The 15751-nt window shown below is 45.1% G+C and overlaps 1 protein-coding gene across 2 annotated transcripts; it reads right to left on the bottom strand.

Annotated features, from left to right (window-relative positions):
• Nucleotides 1-5088: 5088 nt before the first annotated feature.
• Nucleotides 5089-14555, bottom strand: LOC125551096 (uncharacterized). Of its 2 annotated transcripts, XM_048714253.2 has the most exons (4): nt 12794-14555; nt 12545-12683; nt 11737-12454; nt 5089-5454 (listed from the first exon to the last, which is right to left on the bottom strand). In XM_048714253.2, exons 1-4 carry the CDS (start codon nt 14144-14146, stop codon nt 5271-5273), a joined length of 2394 nt encoding a protein of 797 aa, XP_048570210.1. In that variant the 5' UTR covers nt 14147-14555; the 3' UTR covers nt 5089-5270. The 2 variants fall into 2 exon arrangements, with proteins under 2 accessions (XP_048570210.1, XP_048570209.1); XM_048714252.2 differs by having other exon boundaries at nt 11737-12683.
• Between the last annotated feature and the right edge of the window lie 1196 nt (nt 14556-15751).

Below are 15751 nucleotides of genomic sequence, written 5' to 3'. Positions count from 1 at the left end.
ATCGAGTCGGAGACGACGCCTTCCATGGAACTCCGGCCGGCCATCGAGGAGCTACCGTAGCGCCGCCGCCTCCACGTCGCCCACGCAGCCGTGGAAGGCCCCCATCTGCACCCGCGGGTGCCGCCCGCCAGGCAGCTCGCACCGCACGCCACCAATCGAGGCCGCCGCCCCGAGATCCCTGCGCCGCCTGAGGCACTGGCGGTCAGATCTGAAACAGATCGACCATGGCCACCATAGGAGCGCCCCGAATGGCCCCCACGCGACCACTGGGGGGATGCAGCTCCTGCAGTCGCCCCCTGAGTCCTCGTCGGCGCGCCCTGTCGCCAACGCGCCGCCAACCGCCGCCGAACGCCACCCATGCCAGGTCCGGCCGCTGTGGGGAGGAGAGATCCCGCCGCTGCCGACGCCAACCGGGCTTTGCCCGGCAGCGGCGGGTAGGGGAGGTGGGAGAGGGAGCCGAGGGCTTGGCGGTGCTAGGTTCCCCCCTGGTCGCCGCGCGGGGGCGACCCAAGGAAGTGGACGTTTATGTAAGCACCCCTTCTCCCTCGTACAGATAAGCACTCATGCTAGAGAAAAATTTGGTTTACTTTACTAAACATCTTTTCTATGCACCTTGCATTGTATAAGGCCTAAGGACATCTCTAGCCAATTCCTTGCAAAATACAGAAGTAAACGGTCCAGTAAATCTTAGTGGAGTATTTTTATTCGTTTTCGTCGTTTCTAGCCAATCTCCCATAGTTAGAGGAGTAAATTTTTGTTTTTGCCAAATTATTCCAATAGTAATTACATTGCAACTACATATTAGCACACATATAAATCAATCATAATAATTAATGTTCACACAATTCACGAATATTACAAATTCATATTTTATAAATCAAATTATTCAAATTCAAACACACCGCATGCTTCAAATGAAGTACATAACATGATAAAAACACTTCTACGAAGTGCTATGGAGATGTCTTGATGCTCAACAAGATCATCTTGGAGTTGGGTATGAACTTCTCGGTTCTCGATCCTACGATGTGCTTCGAGGAATGCCTGAATCCTATTAGGATCGTGCTCTGGCTCTACAGGATTTCCATTGGTGATGTATCAAAAGTTCTCAAGTATGTCTCTCTCATCTCCAATGATCATGTTATGTAAGGTGATCCAACAAGTCATGATTTGCATAGAACCTTGGAGTTCCAGTAACTCGGCAGGGTCGTGAACGAATGCAAAGCGCTTCTGAAGCACACTGAAAGCTCTCTCCACATCCTTCCTAGTAGACTCTTGATGTGTTGCAAAGTGAGATCTTTTATTACCTTTTGGACGTGGAATTGTTTTGACAGATGTAGCCCATGGAGAATAGATGCCATCCGCAAGGTAGTAACCCATCATGTAGTCACGACCATTGACGGTATAGTTGCAAGGAGGAGCATCTCTAGCAACAAGCCTAGCAGACAGTCATGAACTCAATAGCACATTCAGGTCATTGTGAAAGCCGAGCAATCCGAAGAATGAATGACAGATCCATAGATCCTCTGATGCAACAGTCTCAAGAATGATCATTGGATCATTACAGTTGCCTTTGTACTGACATTTCCATTCCGCAGGACAATTCTTTCAGGTCCGGTGCACGTTGTCAACTGATCCTAGCATCCCAGGCCATCCTCTTACTTCACTCACTTCTTAAGCCCCTCGGTGTCTTACTCGTTGGGTGCCCTCAACTACTTTGGCCCAAAGACATCAATCACTGTTTTTCCAAACCTTCGAACGGCCTACAAGATTGTATCTTCTCCAATGCGGACATAGTCGTCAATTGCATTGGACGAACACCCATATTCCAGGACTCGAACTGCAACAATACACTTCATCAAAGGGCTCACACTTCTCTTTCCACATGCATTCCGTGTAAGCTTGAACCAATCATCATACTTCTCCATGGCTTTTGCAATGGTGAGAAATAGACTTGTGTGAATCCGAAAGCGGTGGCAAAAATACTTATTTGGATGGGTTGGATTAGGGTCAAAATAATCTCTCATAATCTTGGCATGGCCCTCCGCTCTATCACGATTGAGTTGTATGCGGCCAAATTGCGATCCTCTCCTCCGCCGCCGAATATCATCGTTGTAAATTATGCCAACGACAATCTCGAAGTTATCATCATCTTCCTCCTCCTCGGATGACGATGAGTCCTCGAAGATCATCTCTCTCAGCATCTTCATCTTCAATTGAAATGACTCGGTTCAATTCAATTGGACAAAACAAAATAATACAAAAAAAAACTCACCTAGGCAAAACGTCGAACACTTGCAAGACGGTGAAGGTCTATCGGCCGGCCGGCAACATTGAGCCCAAACTAGCTGGCGGCGAGGCGTGGTGATGACCGGCGAAGGTGCGTAAGCACAGTCAGATGCTGGGTAGCCAACGAGGAAGAAGATTCGAGGTGCTTTCCATTGGATCGGTCGATGCGGCAGCGTTTCAGCTCATCTCGAGCAGAAAGGCAGCAAGGTAGCGGCAAAGGTGGTGGATAGTCGTTGGCAGGTGCGCCTGCACCGATGCAGTGGTGGTGGAGGTTGCAAAAGTGGGCACAAAGTTTACTCGATCACATCAAGGCCGAGTGTTTTTAGGCGCATATGGGGCTGAGGAGTAATTTTTTTTACTCCACTATTCTATTTACGACTCTAGTTAGGTGCCGGTTAAAGGAGTAAATTAAAAACTTTACATCTGTAACTGAATTTAGAGGATTGGCTAGAGATGCCCTGAGGCGGCTATACAGGCACAAGAGCTCCCTTGCAGTAACATTCTTTTATTTATTGGCTTTCAGGAAATTCATGCAGGAATAGGTTCCTTGGTTTCACCGTTCGGAGTCTCCATGTTTAGACCGATATATATAAAAATTTACTAATGACGGCTCGCAAGAAAAAATAGAGTTGTTGTTGCCACATTATTGACCACAAAAAGGCAAAATGGTATGTGCCGCTTTTTTCATTCAGTCACACGGTTAATCGATTTTTTTAAAACATAATATAGACGCAGACGCTCATATATATACGCATACACTCATTCTATGAACAAAAACGTAGACCCTACCCCTACGAAGCCGACATATCATCTTAAGATTGATGAAGTCACCACTTATGCCTCATAGTCGACGGGAACATCTCCTCCCACTGAACACGCATCCTCAGAAATCGTAAAATAAATTCAGAAATAATGCAAGCATCAGACTTGAATCCTGATGGGTTAGGGATTATCACTATTTTCGTAACTATTCAATCACAGTTTGGTTCGCACGTGATTAATCAATTATTGATCAGACTAAACACTTGTTAGAAGTTCATAAAAAAACACTTGTTAGAAAGTACAACTGCAACTGCCCTGATCATAATACACTTGTAGGATACAGTCTTCAAACGAACTGTAGTAGCGCAAATAATCCATCTACTACTCAGAACGTAATTGCGCATGCTACTCAATCCGCAAGTTGGTGCGTCCCTGTTATGGGAAATGGACAAATAGTACTCCATCTATATCACTCTTAGGCGTCTTTTGGTTCATAGAATAGAATTATCATAGGAATAGGAATTTTGTAAGAAATAAGATGACATGTATCTCAAATCCTATGAGTAGGAATAGGAAACAAGATGTCATTTGGTTGATACCAAAAAAAAATTTCCATTGAGTCTAGGCTCTTTTTTATTTTCCTATAAAATGTGGAGGATAGGAATCAATCCTATGTAGGAATAGGAATCCATTCCTATGAACCAAAAGGCTCTAAAGGAAAAAATTCTATAAAAATCCTATCCTCTAAAATTCCTATGAAATTCCTTTAAATCAAAGGAAGCCTTATATTTCTTTACAATATTCTCATATTTCTTTACAAAGGGAGTAGGTCTCAATCAAGTCACTAGGAAAGGACAATGTCCATATCCTAAGGGATAGACTCGCCGCCTGATTTCACAGACTTCCTTCTTCACGGAGGAATTAAACGTCACTCCATATTCCCCTCCCACAGCCATGTAAGTCGGGTAGATGCATACCCAATACAACACGCAAAGACAAAAGAGTAGTAGTGGTAGTAGTAAAAAGGGATGGCCCGCCCCGGAGAATTTGCCCATTCTTCACGCACATGCGCAACCAAGGCCCTGTTTGGATACTCTAACTCAATTAGAAATTAGAGTTAGATTCTAACTCTAAACTAATTTTAACTAAAGAGGTGTTTGTATGACATGGTTAGATGAAACGCGGATATGGAGAGGTGCCTTCACGGACGGTGCGAGAGGGAGGGAGGGAGGGAGAGGACGAGAAGCTTCAAGGAAATGAGGAGAGATTGCTGCGGGAAGGGCGAGAGAAAAAAGATGTTTTTAGTAGTCCTGAGAAGAACTAACCCAAATAAACGCATCTTGAATGGGTTAGTTTTTTGGGTGGGTTAGATGCATCTAACCCAAACTAACCCTCCAGTTTAGATATTTTTAAGTTAATTAAATCCAAACTAAGCCAAACTAACTCTAACTCATGGGTCCAAACAAGGCCCAGTCAAAAACCGTCCGAGCTTTCGTCATACAGCAACAACCAAACAGTCCGGCAATCAATGTCCATGTCACTCAAGAATGGAACTTTCGTGTTCCACACCACCACCAAAGGACATGCTGGTATTAATCGAGTTAGGCAGCCGCAGAGCGGCCACAGGCAACTAGTGAACCACTTGCAAGGGCTGCTCACTTTTCGCACACACGCCCAGATTTGGTCCTGCCTTTGTCAACCAAGCTGATCCTCCAAATGGCCGCATGCAGACCAAGCAGTGACTTAATGGATAAGATGCACCAAAGCAGCTAATGCACGCACCACTTGCCCCTGCAGCAATTCCTCTCCCCTGGTTTCACTCCAGCACTGCATCCATTACCATTTGCAGGGTATGACAGTAACAGCCATGCTTCACACGGACTGATATCTAAGATAAGATTCAGTGTTCAACCAAGCATGCGCGAAAAGAAGAAGAAAAATATGGTCAGCAACCAACAATTGACTCCGGGTAAGCCGATGATCTCACTAGTCACTCAAGAGGATGAACATGCACAGCGCCACATGTGCGCAACGAGATAACCCAACCATTGCATTGCATTGAATCCACCAAAAAATGCACCAAACAAGCGTGTCAGGCGAGAAACCTAACACGGATGCATAAAGCGCACAATGTTAACAGGTGAGTGCTTACTAAATAAGATGGCTATGTTTCGTTTTTCGCATAAGGGAATACAGTCCGGTCCGACTTCTATGTCTCCTCAACTCCCTAAGCTGGAAGGAGGGAGCCTTGCTTCACCCATAACTTCTATGCTGTCCCTTTTCTTATCAAACGACCACACTGATTGTGCATTTGGATTTGTTGGAAATAAACCGGCATGCCCTCCAGTTGGCGGCAAGCGGACTGGACTAGCTCCCTGGGGTCCATTCGGCACCAGCTGCTCCCTGCATTAGTCATAACAAGCCATGAGTTCCAACTCTAAGAAGTAATAAAATACACAACAAAAACTCCCGAGATAAATTAACATGTATATGTCTCTGGGTAACATGCCAATACTCGACAGCTTTAACTGAAAAAATGAAGAACGTCAGTGGTAGTAAGTCTGTTACTCATTTTAAACATCAAATACAACTTGTAAATTCCAATAAGCAGCATCTCATGAAATTGCAGCACGGCCAACCATAACACAGGATGGGAACAAACTGCCGTAAAACTAAAAAGTGAATCGTAAGGATTTATGAGGTCATATTTCAATTCATAGAAACCACACTACTTGTAGTACAAGCTGACAAGTCCCAAGTGCAATAAAGGGCACTCATAAATAATGCTTTTATAGATCAAATTATCTAGCTTGCACCTCTGCAATCCGCATTCAAGAATACAGAAGTTACTGTAGACTACGCCCGTTTAAATGCAAGGTCTGACTAGTCCATGAGACTTAAGGTATGTTTGGTTGGTGCCAAAAAATCGCCATCCGTTTTTTCTTTTCAGTCTCTAATTGTTTGGAACTTGGTTGCCAATGGAACACACCAATCTTTCTCACAGATTCCTACCAAACAGTTGGCAAAGTGAGGGTGCAAGAATCCTTGGCCAAAAAATTGACAAATACTCCCTCCGTCTCAAAATGAGTGTCTCAAGCTTAGTACAACTTTGTATTGAAGTTAGTACAAAGTTGAGACACTTATTTTGGGACGGAGGGAGTATGTGTTAGGGCTACATTGGGAACCAGCCAAACATAAGTAGTTTCAAGATATTCTCTAAGCAATAGAATGCATACAAGATGAGAAGATGAACATCATCTATTGCAAAGAACACAAAGGATGCACGACCGGATCCTCTTGTATATTCCTGCTGCGTCTAGAGAATGTCATGCCCTACACAACGTGAATAAATCTTCCAATAGAATGGTTCCAGCTAGAGAAAAGACACCATAGAAAATAAACCCTCTTATACTAGCTTCAATACCAACCACTGAAAAAAAATAGCACGCTATAGCGTGTAGAGAACCGTCTCGCTAAATAAATCAGTGTATGCCTCGCTAATAAAACGCTATAGCATGCTAATAGCGTAACTTAAGGGGAGGTGCTATTTTGTATAGCGCGCTATTTTTGTTCTTGATACCAAGCCAGTGTTTTTGAGTTTTTGAACTGCTCTGAACTTGGTTCCCACAAGGAAGCAATCAGTGACCCCCAATTATCGGTTTCACCTACCCAGCAGCCTTGCCACCCTGACCTCCAGATCAGAAAACCAGCAACGGAACTACCAGCAATTTTCAACAGGGAAAAACAGCGAATGAACAAAATTATGGCTCGTCTCTGGTCCCAACATTTAGAAAGTGTGTACAGAAACTAGTTTAACATGAAGGATAACTACAGGTTGTGAAAGAAAACTACAGGTTGTGAAAGAAAACTACAGGTCTAGAAGCTAGTTTCTGGATATGAATGCGAGGTCTGGAGGGATGGAAGCTGACAGCGAGATAGAAACCATTTGCTAGGTAGGGATCGCATGCATGACGACCAACGCCAGCACCAGGCATGCATGACAGCCAATGGGATGCATATGTAAGTATTTATCATTTTGGAGTTGATGGTTGATGGGTGGCTACGGCATGGAACTAAGGGTTTCCAGCATCGGGTTTACGAGTGGTTCAGCGGCTCCATGCGCGCATGCCCGCTCCAGTTCATTTCTCCTGCCAACATTGGCCAAATCATTGGCAATGATAACCTCAGCTAAAATTTTGGCTAGCCAAATTTTTGGTAGGGTGAACTTGGGCTCAAAGAGAAGCTTGTCCAACATCGTCTGAGATGGTTTGGGCATATTCAGCGCAGGCCTCTAGAAGTTCCAGTGATAGCGGACGGCTAAAGCGTGCGGAGAATCTCAAGAGAGGTCGGGGTAGACCAAATTTGACATGGGAGGAGTCCCTTAAGAGAGATCTGAAGGATTGGAGTATCACCAAAGAACTAGCTATGGACAGGGGTGCGTGGAAGCTTGCTATCCATGTGCCAGAACTATGAGTTGGTCTGAAGATCTTATGGGTTTCACCTCTAGCCTACCCCAACTTGTTTCGGACTAAAGGCTTTGTTGTTGTTTGTTGTTGTTGAACTTGGGCTCAAAGCAAACATACCCTTTGTTTGAAAAGTTTCTGCCAGTTGGACAGCCCCTACCAAGGACTCCAGCTTGAACCAAATCAAATGTCAACAGTAAGAATGTGCACATTTTGGTGTATCCTGGCAGCACCTCCATGACTTGATTTTTCTGACGAAGGCACGTCCAATCCATGCAAGCCAGGAAACAAAACTAGCCATCACCTTCAAATATGGCTCATCCAAAGGAAGGCCCAAATATATGAAGGTAGCCAATCGCCACTAATGACTACTATCATTTGTAAGAATCCTATACATCTAGAATTTTGAAAGCTTAATTTATGCGATTAATTTCTTGAAGGTCACACAATCAATCCACAAATAACATATATAAGCATGATATATCCCCACTAAGATGATGGTTATGCCAGATGGATTCCTCTTGATCTTTGGGGTGTAACGAATTTCATTTATTTGACCTAGAGTCTGGTATCAATATTAGGCCTCCTTTGGTTTAGAAGAATTTTGTAAAAATTCTGAAGGATAGGAATTTTGTATGAAAAATTCCTTTGGAGCCCTTTGGTTTGTAGGAATGGATTCCTATTCCTATGTAGGATAGGAACCAGCCCTTCACATTTCGAAAGAAAAAAAGAACATTAGCCTAGACTCAATGGAAAAATTCCTATCTTATGAATCAAGTGCCATCTCTTTCCCTATAGGAATTGAGATACGTGTCATCTCACTTCCTATGGTTTTCCTGTTCTTATGAAATTCCTATCCTATGAACCAAAGGAGGCATTAACATGTTCCGGGTCGTGTGGGTCGAGGAACGGGGTCGTCGGTCGTGGGTCACTACCCCGCCGGAGCAAGGTGCGACGAGGACTATACATCTTCGGGGCGTTAATTTGGAACGTGGATCGCGATCCAAACAAATTCAGGTCGATGGACCCGGGTCATGGTGATCTTTCCATGGAAGGGAAAGAAAGATCCTGCCATTCCCCTAGAAAAGATTACGATCTGCGCAATGATTTATTTCCCTTCCCTCTTTGTCAGAAAAAATGGGGCGGCAAGTCAGCCATTTACAGCGTGATTTTCTCATCTACCATTTTCTTACACACGAAGCGTATGCGGACCTTCTGCAAGAACTGTCCCCAAATCTCTCTTCATCAGTTCATCAGCAAAGCTCTAGTCCCCGATTCAGTTCCAACTTCCAACCCTCGAGCCGTCCAGCACTCTCCTATTTTCCCATCCAGCCATTCCTTCTTCCTTATGCAGTCTTCGTTCCCTAGTCAGCATCGGATTCTCAAGCGGCAGCGGCGAGCAAGGCGTGCATCCTTTAATGGCAGGACTGAGCGGGACAGGAGAGGGCGCATACGCAACAACTCGACAACAGGCAGGCAAGTGGCGGATCGTGGGAGGGCGGACATCGGCAGTCCGACGGAGTTCAAAACTTTGGAGCGCAATTGCCAGGTAAGCCTCGAATCACCATGAAATCCCGTCCGATTACCCATAGATGTTCTTGGCTGGCTTCTTGCAATCTTCGATACTGGGGTATCATGGAGCGATCGGGATCGATCGGGGTCGCGATCCACCCAACGACCCACCTCGACCCCACATCGTTCCCGACCCTCGATTGGGGTCGATCGACCCCGGGTCACGGGACGCACCCTCAACCCGCGAACCAGGCATCCTTAAGATTATGTTAAGTACTTTATTAAACTTAAGATTATGGCATCCTTACCAGAGGCAGACCGGTAAAGTAAAACTAACGACATAACAAATACACTCCCTCCTACCCAAAATATAAGGCGCGGTTGACTTTGCATGGTCTTTGATGCACGACTTTGACCACTAATATATATCAAAGTACATGAAATTGAATATGTATAAATGGCATTGTTGTATTTGTCTTACAAAAAAAAATCATATGTCCATATACTAATTTTATAGAGATGCAATACGCGAAAATCATAGTCAAAGTTGTGCAAAGAAGACCAAAAAAGTCAATCTGCACCTTATATTTTGGGAAGGAGGGAGTATACTTAAAAAATGCTAGCAACCAGAGTTTTAAAACCATCGGTGCGAGTTGACGCCATTATATCATCATTATACCGGTGTGACGACCCTCTACCTCAAGCCGTCCACCCTCACGATAAAAATACCATGTGGCATCTGCCATAGGGGCATGGTGTCACCATGGCATCCAAATGGCAAGGGGCATGTCGCCTTGCCCTGAATTAGACACGATAGGCAGGGTCCGAGCTGGGAGGGAAAGCCTGGACCTGGATTTCTGGCGCCTGGACAGTGGGGGCAACAGTCCAGCAGTAGGGAAAAGAAACTATCTGCGGAGAGAGGGAGGGAGGCAGCCATGATCAGGAGAAATTAGCTGCCCCTGGTCTTCTCCGGCAGCAGCTTGGCAGTGACTCTCCGCTAACCTCATCTCCTACTGTGACCAGCAGCCCTGTAGCAAGCCAGCGACTCCTCCAGCCCCCCCCCCCCCTTCAGCAGCGCTTCCTGCCGCCCGCATCCAGTTCCAGATTTGCACAGCGCCTCCTCTCTTCTGCTGCCTCCGCTGCGTGCAACAGCCAGCAAGGTAAGCTTCCCCCCAACTCCCTTCTTCTGCCCGCATTCCTGCACTGTTTCTATTCTCTGTTCTGAACTTATGTACATGATATATTGGTGGCTGGTGTTCTGCTTGATTTGGTACATGGACTAGTGGCTGCCTGGCTGGTGCTATGCTTAATTCAATCTTGCTCGTTGCTCAATGTTTATCATGAATATGCGTCCTACATGCACGCCAACAAGGTATGTACAACTCAATTAGTGATTTATTTTGTTGTCACACTAAGTTAGGCCATGTCTATGAAGTAGTGATTTAATTTGGTATCAAAGCAAGGTTGGTCTATGTTGTCACCTCGCCATACGCCATAAGCGTTATAAAGGGGGGTGGTCGCTATAAAACGCATTAAAAATTATGTAGCAACAAACAGGACAGTCTTAGCTTCAAGTGAGCTCTTCTGCCCGCCACAAATTACAGATAAGCCACAGAATGCACATGCTGGAATTGACAAGTCAAAGTGCACTAAATTCATTGCATTAACACAACACCATGTATGATGACTTCATGGTAGTTAGGCACATCATATCCTCTAAAACAATATATTTGTATTTAATGCTGTAGACTAAACTGACTTCAGTCCCCACTGCCTACACTGAAAGTGGCACAGGAAGAAAGTTTCTACAAATAAATGGAAACAATGACCATTCTCCTATCTGCCATTTGTGGTTCACTCCAAAATTCAAACCAATCCTTGACATGTAAACAATACATACAGTTTCAAGGTCCGCTTGCCATTCTTGCTACCTGGTTGTTCCAGATACCAGTTGACCATATAGAAACAAAAAACTACTCCTCCATCCCATAATATAAGAGCGTTTTTTACACTAGTGTAGTGTCAGAAACGCCCTTATATTATGAGGAGGAGGGAGTATATTTCTAAAGTTAAAATGGTATGACGATTCGTCACATATTCAGAAAAACTAAATTGCATGCAATGAAGCATATTTGATTATTGCTCATACACAAGACTAACACAAATTTTTCACTGAAGTGTAAAAGATTATTGGTGCTTCTAGTGGTTCAGAGACAAAAGGACCAATCACATAGCCCAAGAGTCACATATGTTTCACAAACAACAAGATTAGGCTCATTCCAGCACAGAATATTGCAGAAATGCAAGCAATCGGTTGTACTGCATACCAATCAAAGGACATTACCTAAAAAATTCTCTTGGTTATCTTTCATAAACTATTAAAAACTGTCTATAAAGTCTAAGCTTCAATGGTTATAAACACACACATTGCATGTACATATACGTGAATTCAAGTAAGAGTATCATTATGATATTTTTCAGCCAATTGATGCTTACATGTATTGATACACAAAGCTATACACAATAGTGAATAAGACAATCTGAATCACATATTTAGAATTGTAGCCACATACAAAATGATAATTGACAACAGCAGGTGATTATTCCGAGTTTTAAGCTCAAGTTAAGAATATCAAACAATTGGTAAGGATACAAAACTTGACTGTTGCAGAAAATGTAGAAGATCTAAAAACAATGTCAGAGGACTTACTTGGACCAAGAATGACAAGGATCAGGTGGTCCAAAGGGGTGCGCACGGGCTGTTTTGTTTGGAGATCCAAAACCCAAGTCACTGTGTATAGCATTTTCTGACATGTCGTGTGAAAGGAACAGACTATCTGTATCAAGAGGCAATTGCTGGAAGGGTGATTTCTGCAGCCATAAATCATTGTCATTCAGACCAGCACTGAGGGGGCTTCTTGTTCCACCATTCAAATGATTGATGCCATGGTTGAATTGATTTGTGTTTGGTAGAAGCCATTGTCCCTGAGGACCTCGCAGACCTAAACTATCCTGTACCAGCGGCGTGCTCCACATTTGCCATGTGCCTTGCTCATTGTTAGCCTCAGCTGACATTGAACCATTATGCCCTTTTGCAGTTGAGAAATGTGAGGGTCTAATAGGATTTCGTTCAACAGTCCGTGATCTTGATAGAGGAGACTCAATTGGTGAAGGCATGGGGTTCCTAACATGTGGTTGCTTGGTGACATCATTCAAGGTGAATCTGCTATCCCAGTCTGGAGGGAAGTTGTCTAGGGACTCTGAAACTGGACCAAGCAATGCAATGGCATCTGGATCATAGCACGGGTCCTCAAATTGCTCAGGTTCTTCCAGTAATGCTGCTTCTGAAACTTTACCGAAGGGCGAGTGTCCCGCTGGAAAATGAGATAGCGGCATATTGGCAGATGCTCCATTCACTGGCGGAAACCCTGCAGAGTGCATGGATTGGCTTAACTTCGGCGTGCTGTCCAGAGGAGGATACTGAGCCAGAAAATTTTGAGCGCTGCTTATCTGTGCACCATTTGGGGCAGGCTGCATGTTCTTCTCACGAGCTGAAGCAGTAACATCGGGACAAGGGGAAACTGCAGCTGAGCGACTAAACAACTGATGCCATGACTTTTTAAGGCCTGTAGGATGTGCCTGCATATTTGGACTAACCTGCACAAAGCAGAACACAAATAATTAAATGTAAGATGGTCAATTGGGTGAAAACAACATACGCTATTTGTTCAGATGAAAACAGTACATAGCGATGCTCTTTTACTTACAGGTCGACTAAAATTAGTCAATGAATTTCTAGTTTCTCCGGCTGTGGCAGATTTGACCATTGCTGGTGTGGCTGCAGGTTGGGTATCTCTTTTAATACTCTGGTCAGTTGCAGTAATGAGCGGTTTAGTCACCTTGTTAGCTTGATGAACAGGGGCCTGAGCACTTCTACCAAAAAAGGAGCCACCACCAAAACCTCTGGAAGAAGATAATAAACCTCCAGTCATACGACCAAAGTACTTCGTCTTGCTCTGTGCTATCTTACTACCCTGACTGTTAGATTCAAAGTTATTGGGCTTGTATCCATCTGTCCCAACTCTTGCCGCATCCCGCCTGTCTGTCTCATTCCTTCTATCAAAGTCGCGCTTCCTCTCACCTTCTCTGCTTACTCTTCTCTCAACATCTTCGCAGTCTGAATTGCTCTTGCTTGATCCCTTGTCTTCCTTCCTCCTCCTCTCCTGCCGCCTCCGTTCTGCTTCCTTCCTAGCATCCTTCTCCCCGACGGGGGTAGCACCTTTGGATCGCTCCTCAGCCTCTGCTTTCTCATCCCTCAGCCTTCTCCGCTCCTCTACTAGCTTTGCCATCTCTTCTCGCTGCTTCCTTTCCTCCTCCTCTAGCATTTCCCTCTCCAACCTCGCCAACCTCTTCTCCTCAGCCTTCCTTTTCGCCTTGTCCACTCTGCTCTCCTCAGCCTTGCCTCCATTGTCCCCTGCTTTTGTCAACATTCTGCCATCCCGGCCCAATCCACCGCTGTCCACTGATGACCCAAACCTGAACACTTTCTTCCAGAACCATGCCATACTGGTGCAAAAGCACGAGAACAGCCGCCATGAGAAGCCTGAGTACGAGTTATCGGCGGAACACTGCAGGTCAAGCCAGTAACCCGGGTCACCAACAGCATTGGCCCAATCCTGACTGCAAGGCCACCCAGCGGGGACCTTCCCCGCAGGGCCAAGGTCAAGCACGGGCCGCTTGGATACGTGGCCACAGTATGAGCACATGAACTTGCCGCCGCCAGGGTTCTGGTCCCTGTAGGGATTGTTGCAGTTGCGGCAACGGCGTGTGGCGGTCTTGCGGAGCTTCTGAAGCTCGAGCGCATGGGCGCGGCGCTCCTCGCGGAGGCGCGCCGAGCGGCGGGCACGCCAGATGGAGAGGCGCGGGAGGAGAATCTCGTACCAGAAGAGGGTGAGGAGGAGGACGGAGACGCAGGCGAGGCGCGGGGAGGTGACCTCGAAGCGGTAGGCGGCGGGCAGGAGCTGGGAGAGCGCCCAGAGGAGGATGAGCGGGAGGACGAGCCACGGCAGCATGGTGGCGACGCGCCGCGACCACCGTTGCACGGCGCACAGTATACACATTATCCGACCGCCGCCGCTGCCGAGGCCCTAACCCGGAGGTCGATCGCCAGCGCCTTCCTCCGAATCTCACGCCCTACCTGGCGACGATAGCGGGCGGCTTACTTGCTTGCTGCGTGGGCGACGCGATGCGATGCGGCGGCTTTGAGGGCGGAAAGGGGAAAGGGGGAGGAAACCCTGGGATGGAAGAGAGGGAGCGGGCGGAGAGGAAAGGAAAGGCGGCTCCTTTCTCGCGGATGCGAGATGCGGGGCAGGGTATCGGCGTCGCCCTAGGAGAGATTGGGAATGGAGGAGGGGTGGAGGAGCTCGAGGCGCGCGGTGGTCATGGCGAAAACCCTAGGTTTGCTCTTGGATTGTGTGATTTCGTTGGATCTTTTTTTTTTTCCTTCCTCTGGCCTCTTTGGTTTGGTCGGCGTGGGAAGAAGCGAAAACCACATAAAGCGTCATTTTTGCCTTCCTTTTCTCTAGTCATTTTTGGATTGCTCTTATGTTACCTTATCTGTTTTACAATAAAATGGTACCAGATAGCGACATTTTTCTACCTCCGGACGATGTATAATTATTTTTATGTGAGGATGTAGCCGTCGGTCTATAATTATTTTTGTGTGAGAGATGAAGAAGCAGGTCCATAATTACTGTTAAATGCGAGGAGAAGCCACTGTCTACCTTACGATGAGCGATAAATGTTTAGATTTGTGTGATTAATTTTGCTTGGGTAACAACTCATAATTGAAGTTGGAAATATTTACTCTTCCACATGCAAGTTTAAAAATAGATAACACATGTAGTGTCTATTTGATTTGAAGGATTCTCAAAAGATTTTTGAAGAATTCTAATTATTATAGAAGATTGCTATACGGGTTCTGCAAACTGTAATATATTTTTCTCAGGGATTCATTTATATTTACAGATTTTATAGGAAATTTTTCATCTACTTCAAATTATTAAGTTTTTATGTGCACAGCCCTGCAGTATTAAAGGTCATGTGACACTTCAATCATGTATTTTACTATTCCTACTTTAGTAGGACCAACTCAAAAACTCGAAGGTGTCCTTGAGATATATTGTCACTGCAGTCATTATTATTCCTCTCTTGCAAAAAAAACTATTCTTATTCGTATAATTAGCATCACATTTTTAGCATTTTCTAAAAAATGTCATCAACTCGAGACCACGATACCCATGTATTCTTGAGTGTTCTTTGAATCGACGTAAGTGCCAACAACGTCTATGTAGTCCTAATTGATATGTTTTATGGAGCCTGCAATGCAGAAATTTCGTGGAACTATATTGAGTCGAACAATCATGTGTACCTTACACAACTTTGGTGGATGCTCTTTTTTTGGAAAACCATACTTCCTTTCATTCCAAATTAGTTGAAGTTCTAAATTTGACATATGTTAACCTTTTCAAGTTTGACCTAGTTAATGGGAAAATATGGTAAAATGTACAAGATCAAGTATACATAATATGGAAGTACATTGCATGAGAATCTAGGACGTGTTTGGTAGCCTGCATAGTTTTTATCTCCTTACAAGTGTGACTCAACTAGGACATGTCGAGCTAATGCAGGCTCAAAACCATGTTGTGCACATGGTTTGGTAGCCT

Source organism: Triticum urartu, chromosome 4A, assembly GCF_056163025.1.
Source record: "Triticum urartu cultivar PI428250 chromosome 4A, HENAU_Tu73, whole genome shotgun sequence".
Lineage (NCBI taxonomy): Eukaryota > Viridiplantae > Streptophyta > Magnoliopsida > Poales > Poaceae > Triticum > Triticum urartu.
Note: the sequence above shows the minus strand (reverse complement) of the source record. Positions and strands in the feature narration are given on the sequence as shown.

Coding starts and splice junctions, on each gene's coding strand:
- LOC125551096 (XM_048714252.2), bottom strand. CDS start 14,146: ATGTGTATACTGTGCGCCGTGCAACGGTGGTCGCGGCGCGTCGCCACC. Junction 12,684..12,793: donor TGACTAATTTTAGTCGACCT/GTAAGTAAAAGA, acceptor TGCTTTGTGCAG/GTTAGTCCAAATATGCAGGC. Junction 5,455..11,736: donor CCTTGTCATTCTTGGTCCAA/GTAAGTCCTCTG, acceptor TGACTAATGCAG/GGAGCAGCTGGTGCCGAATG.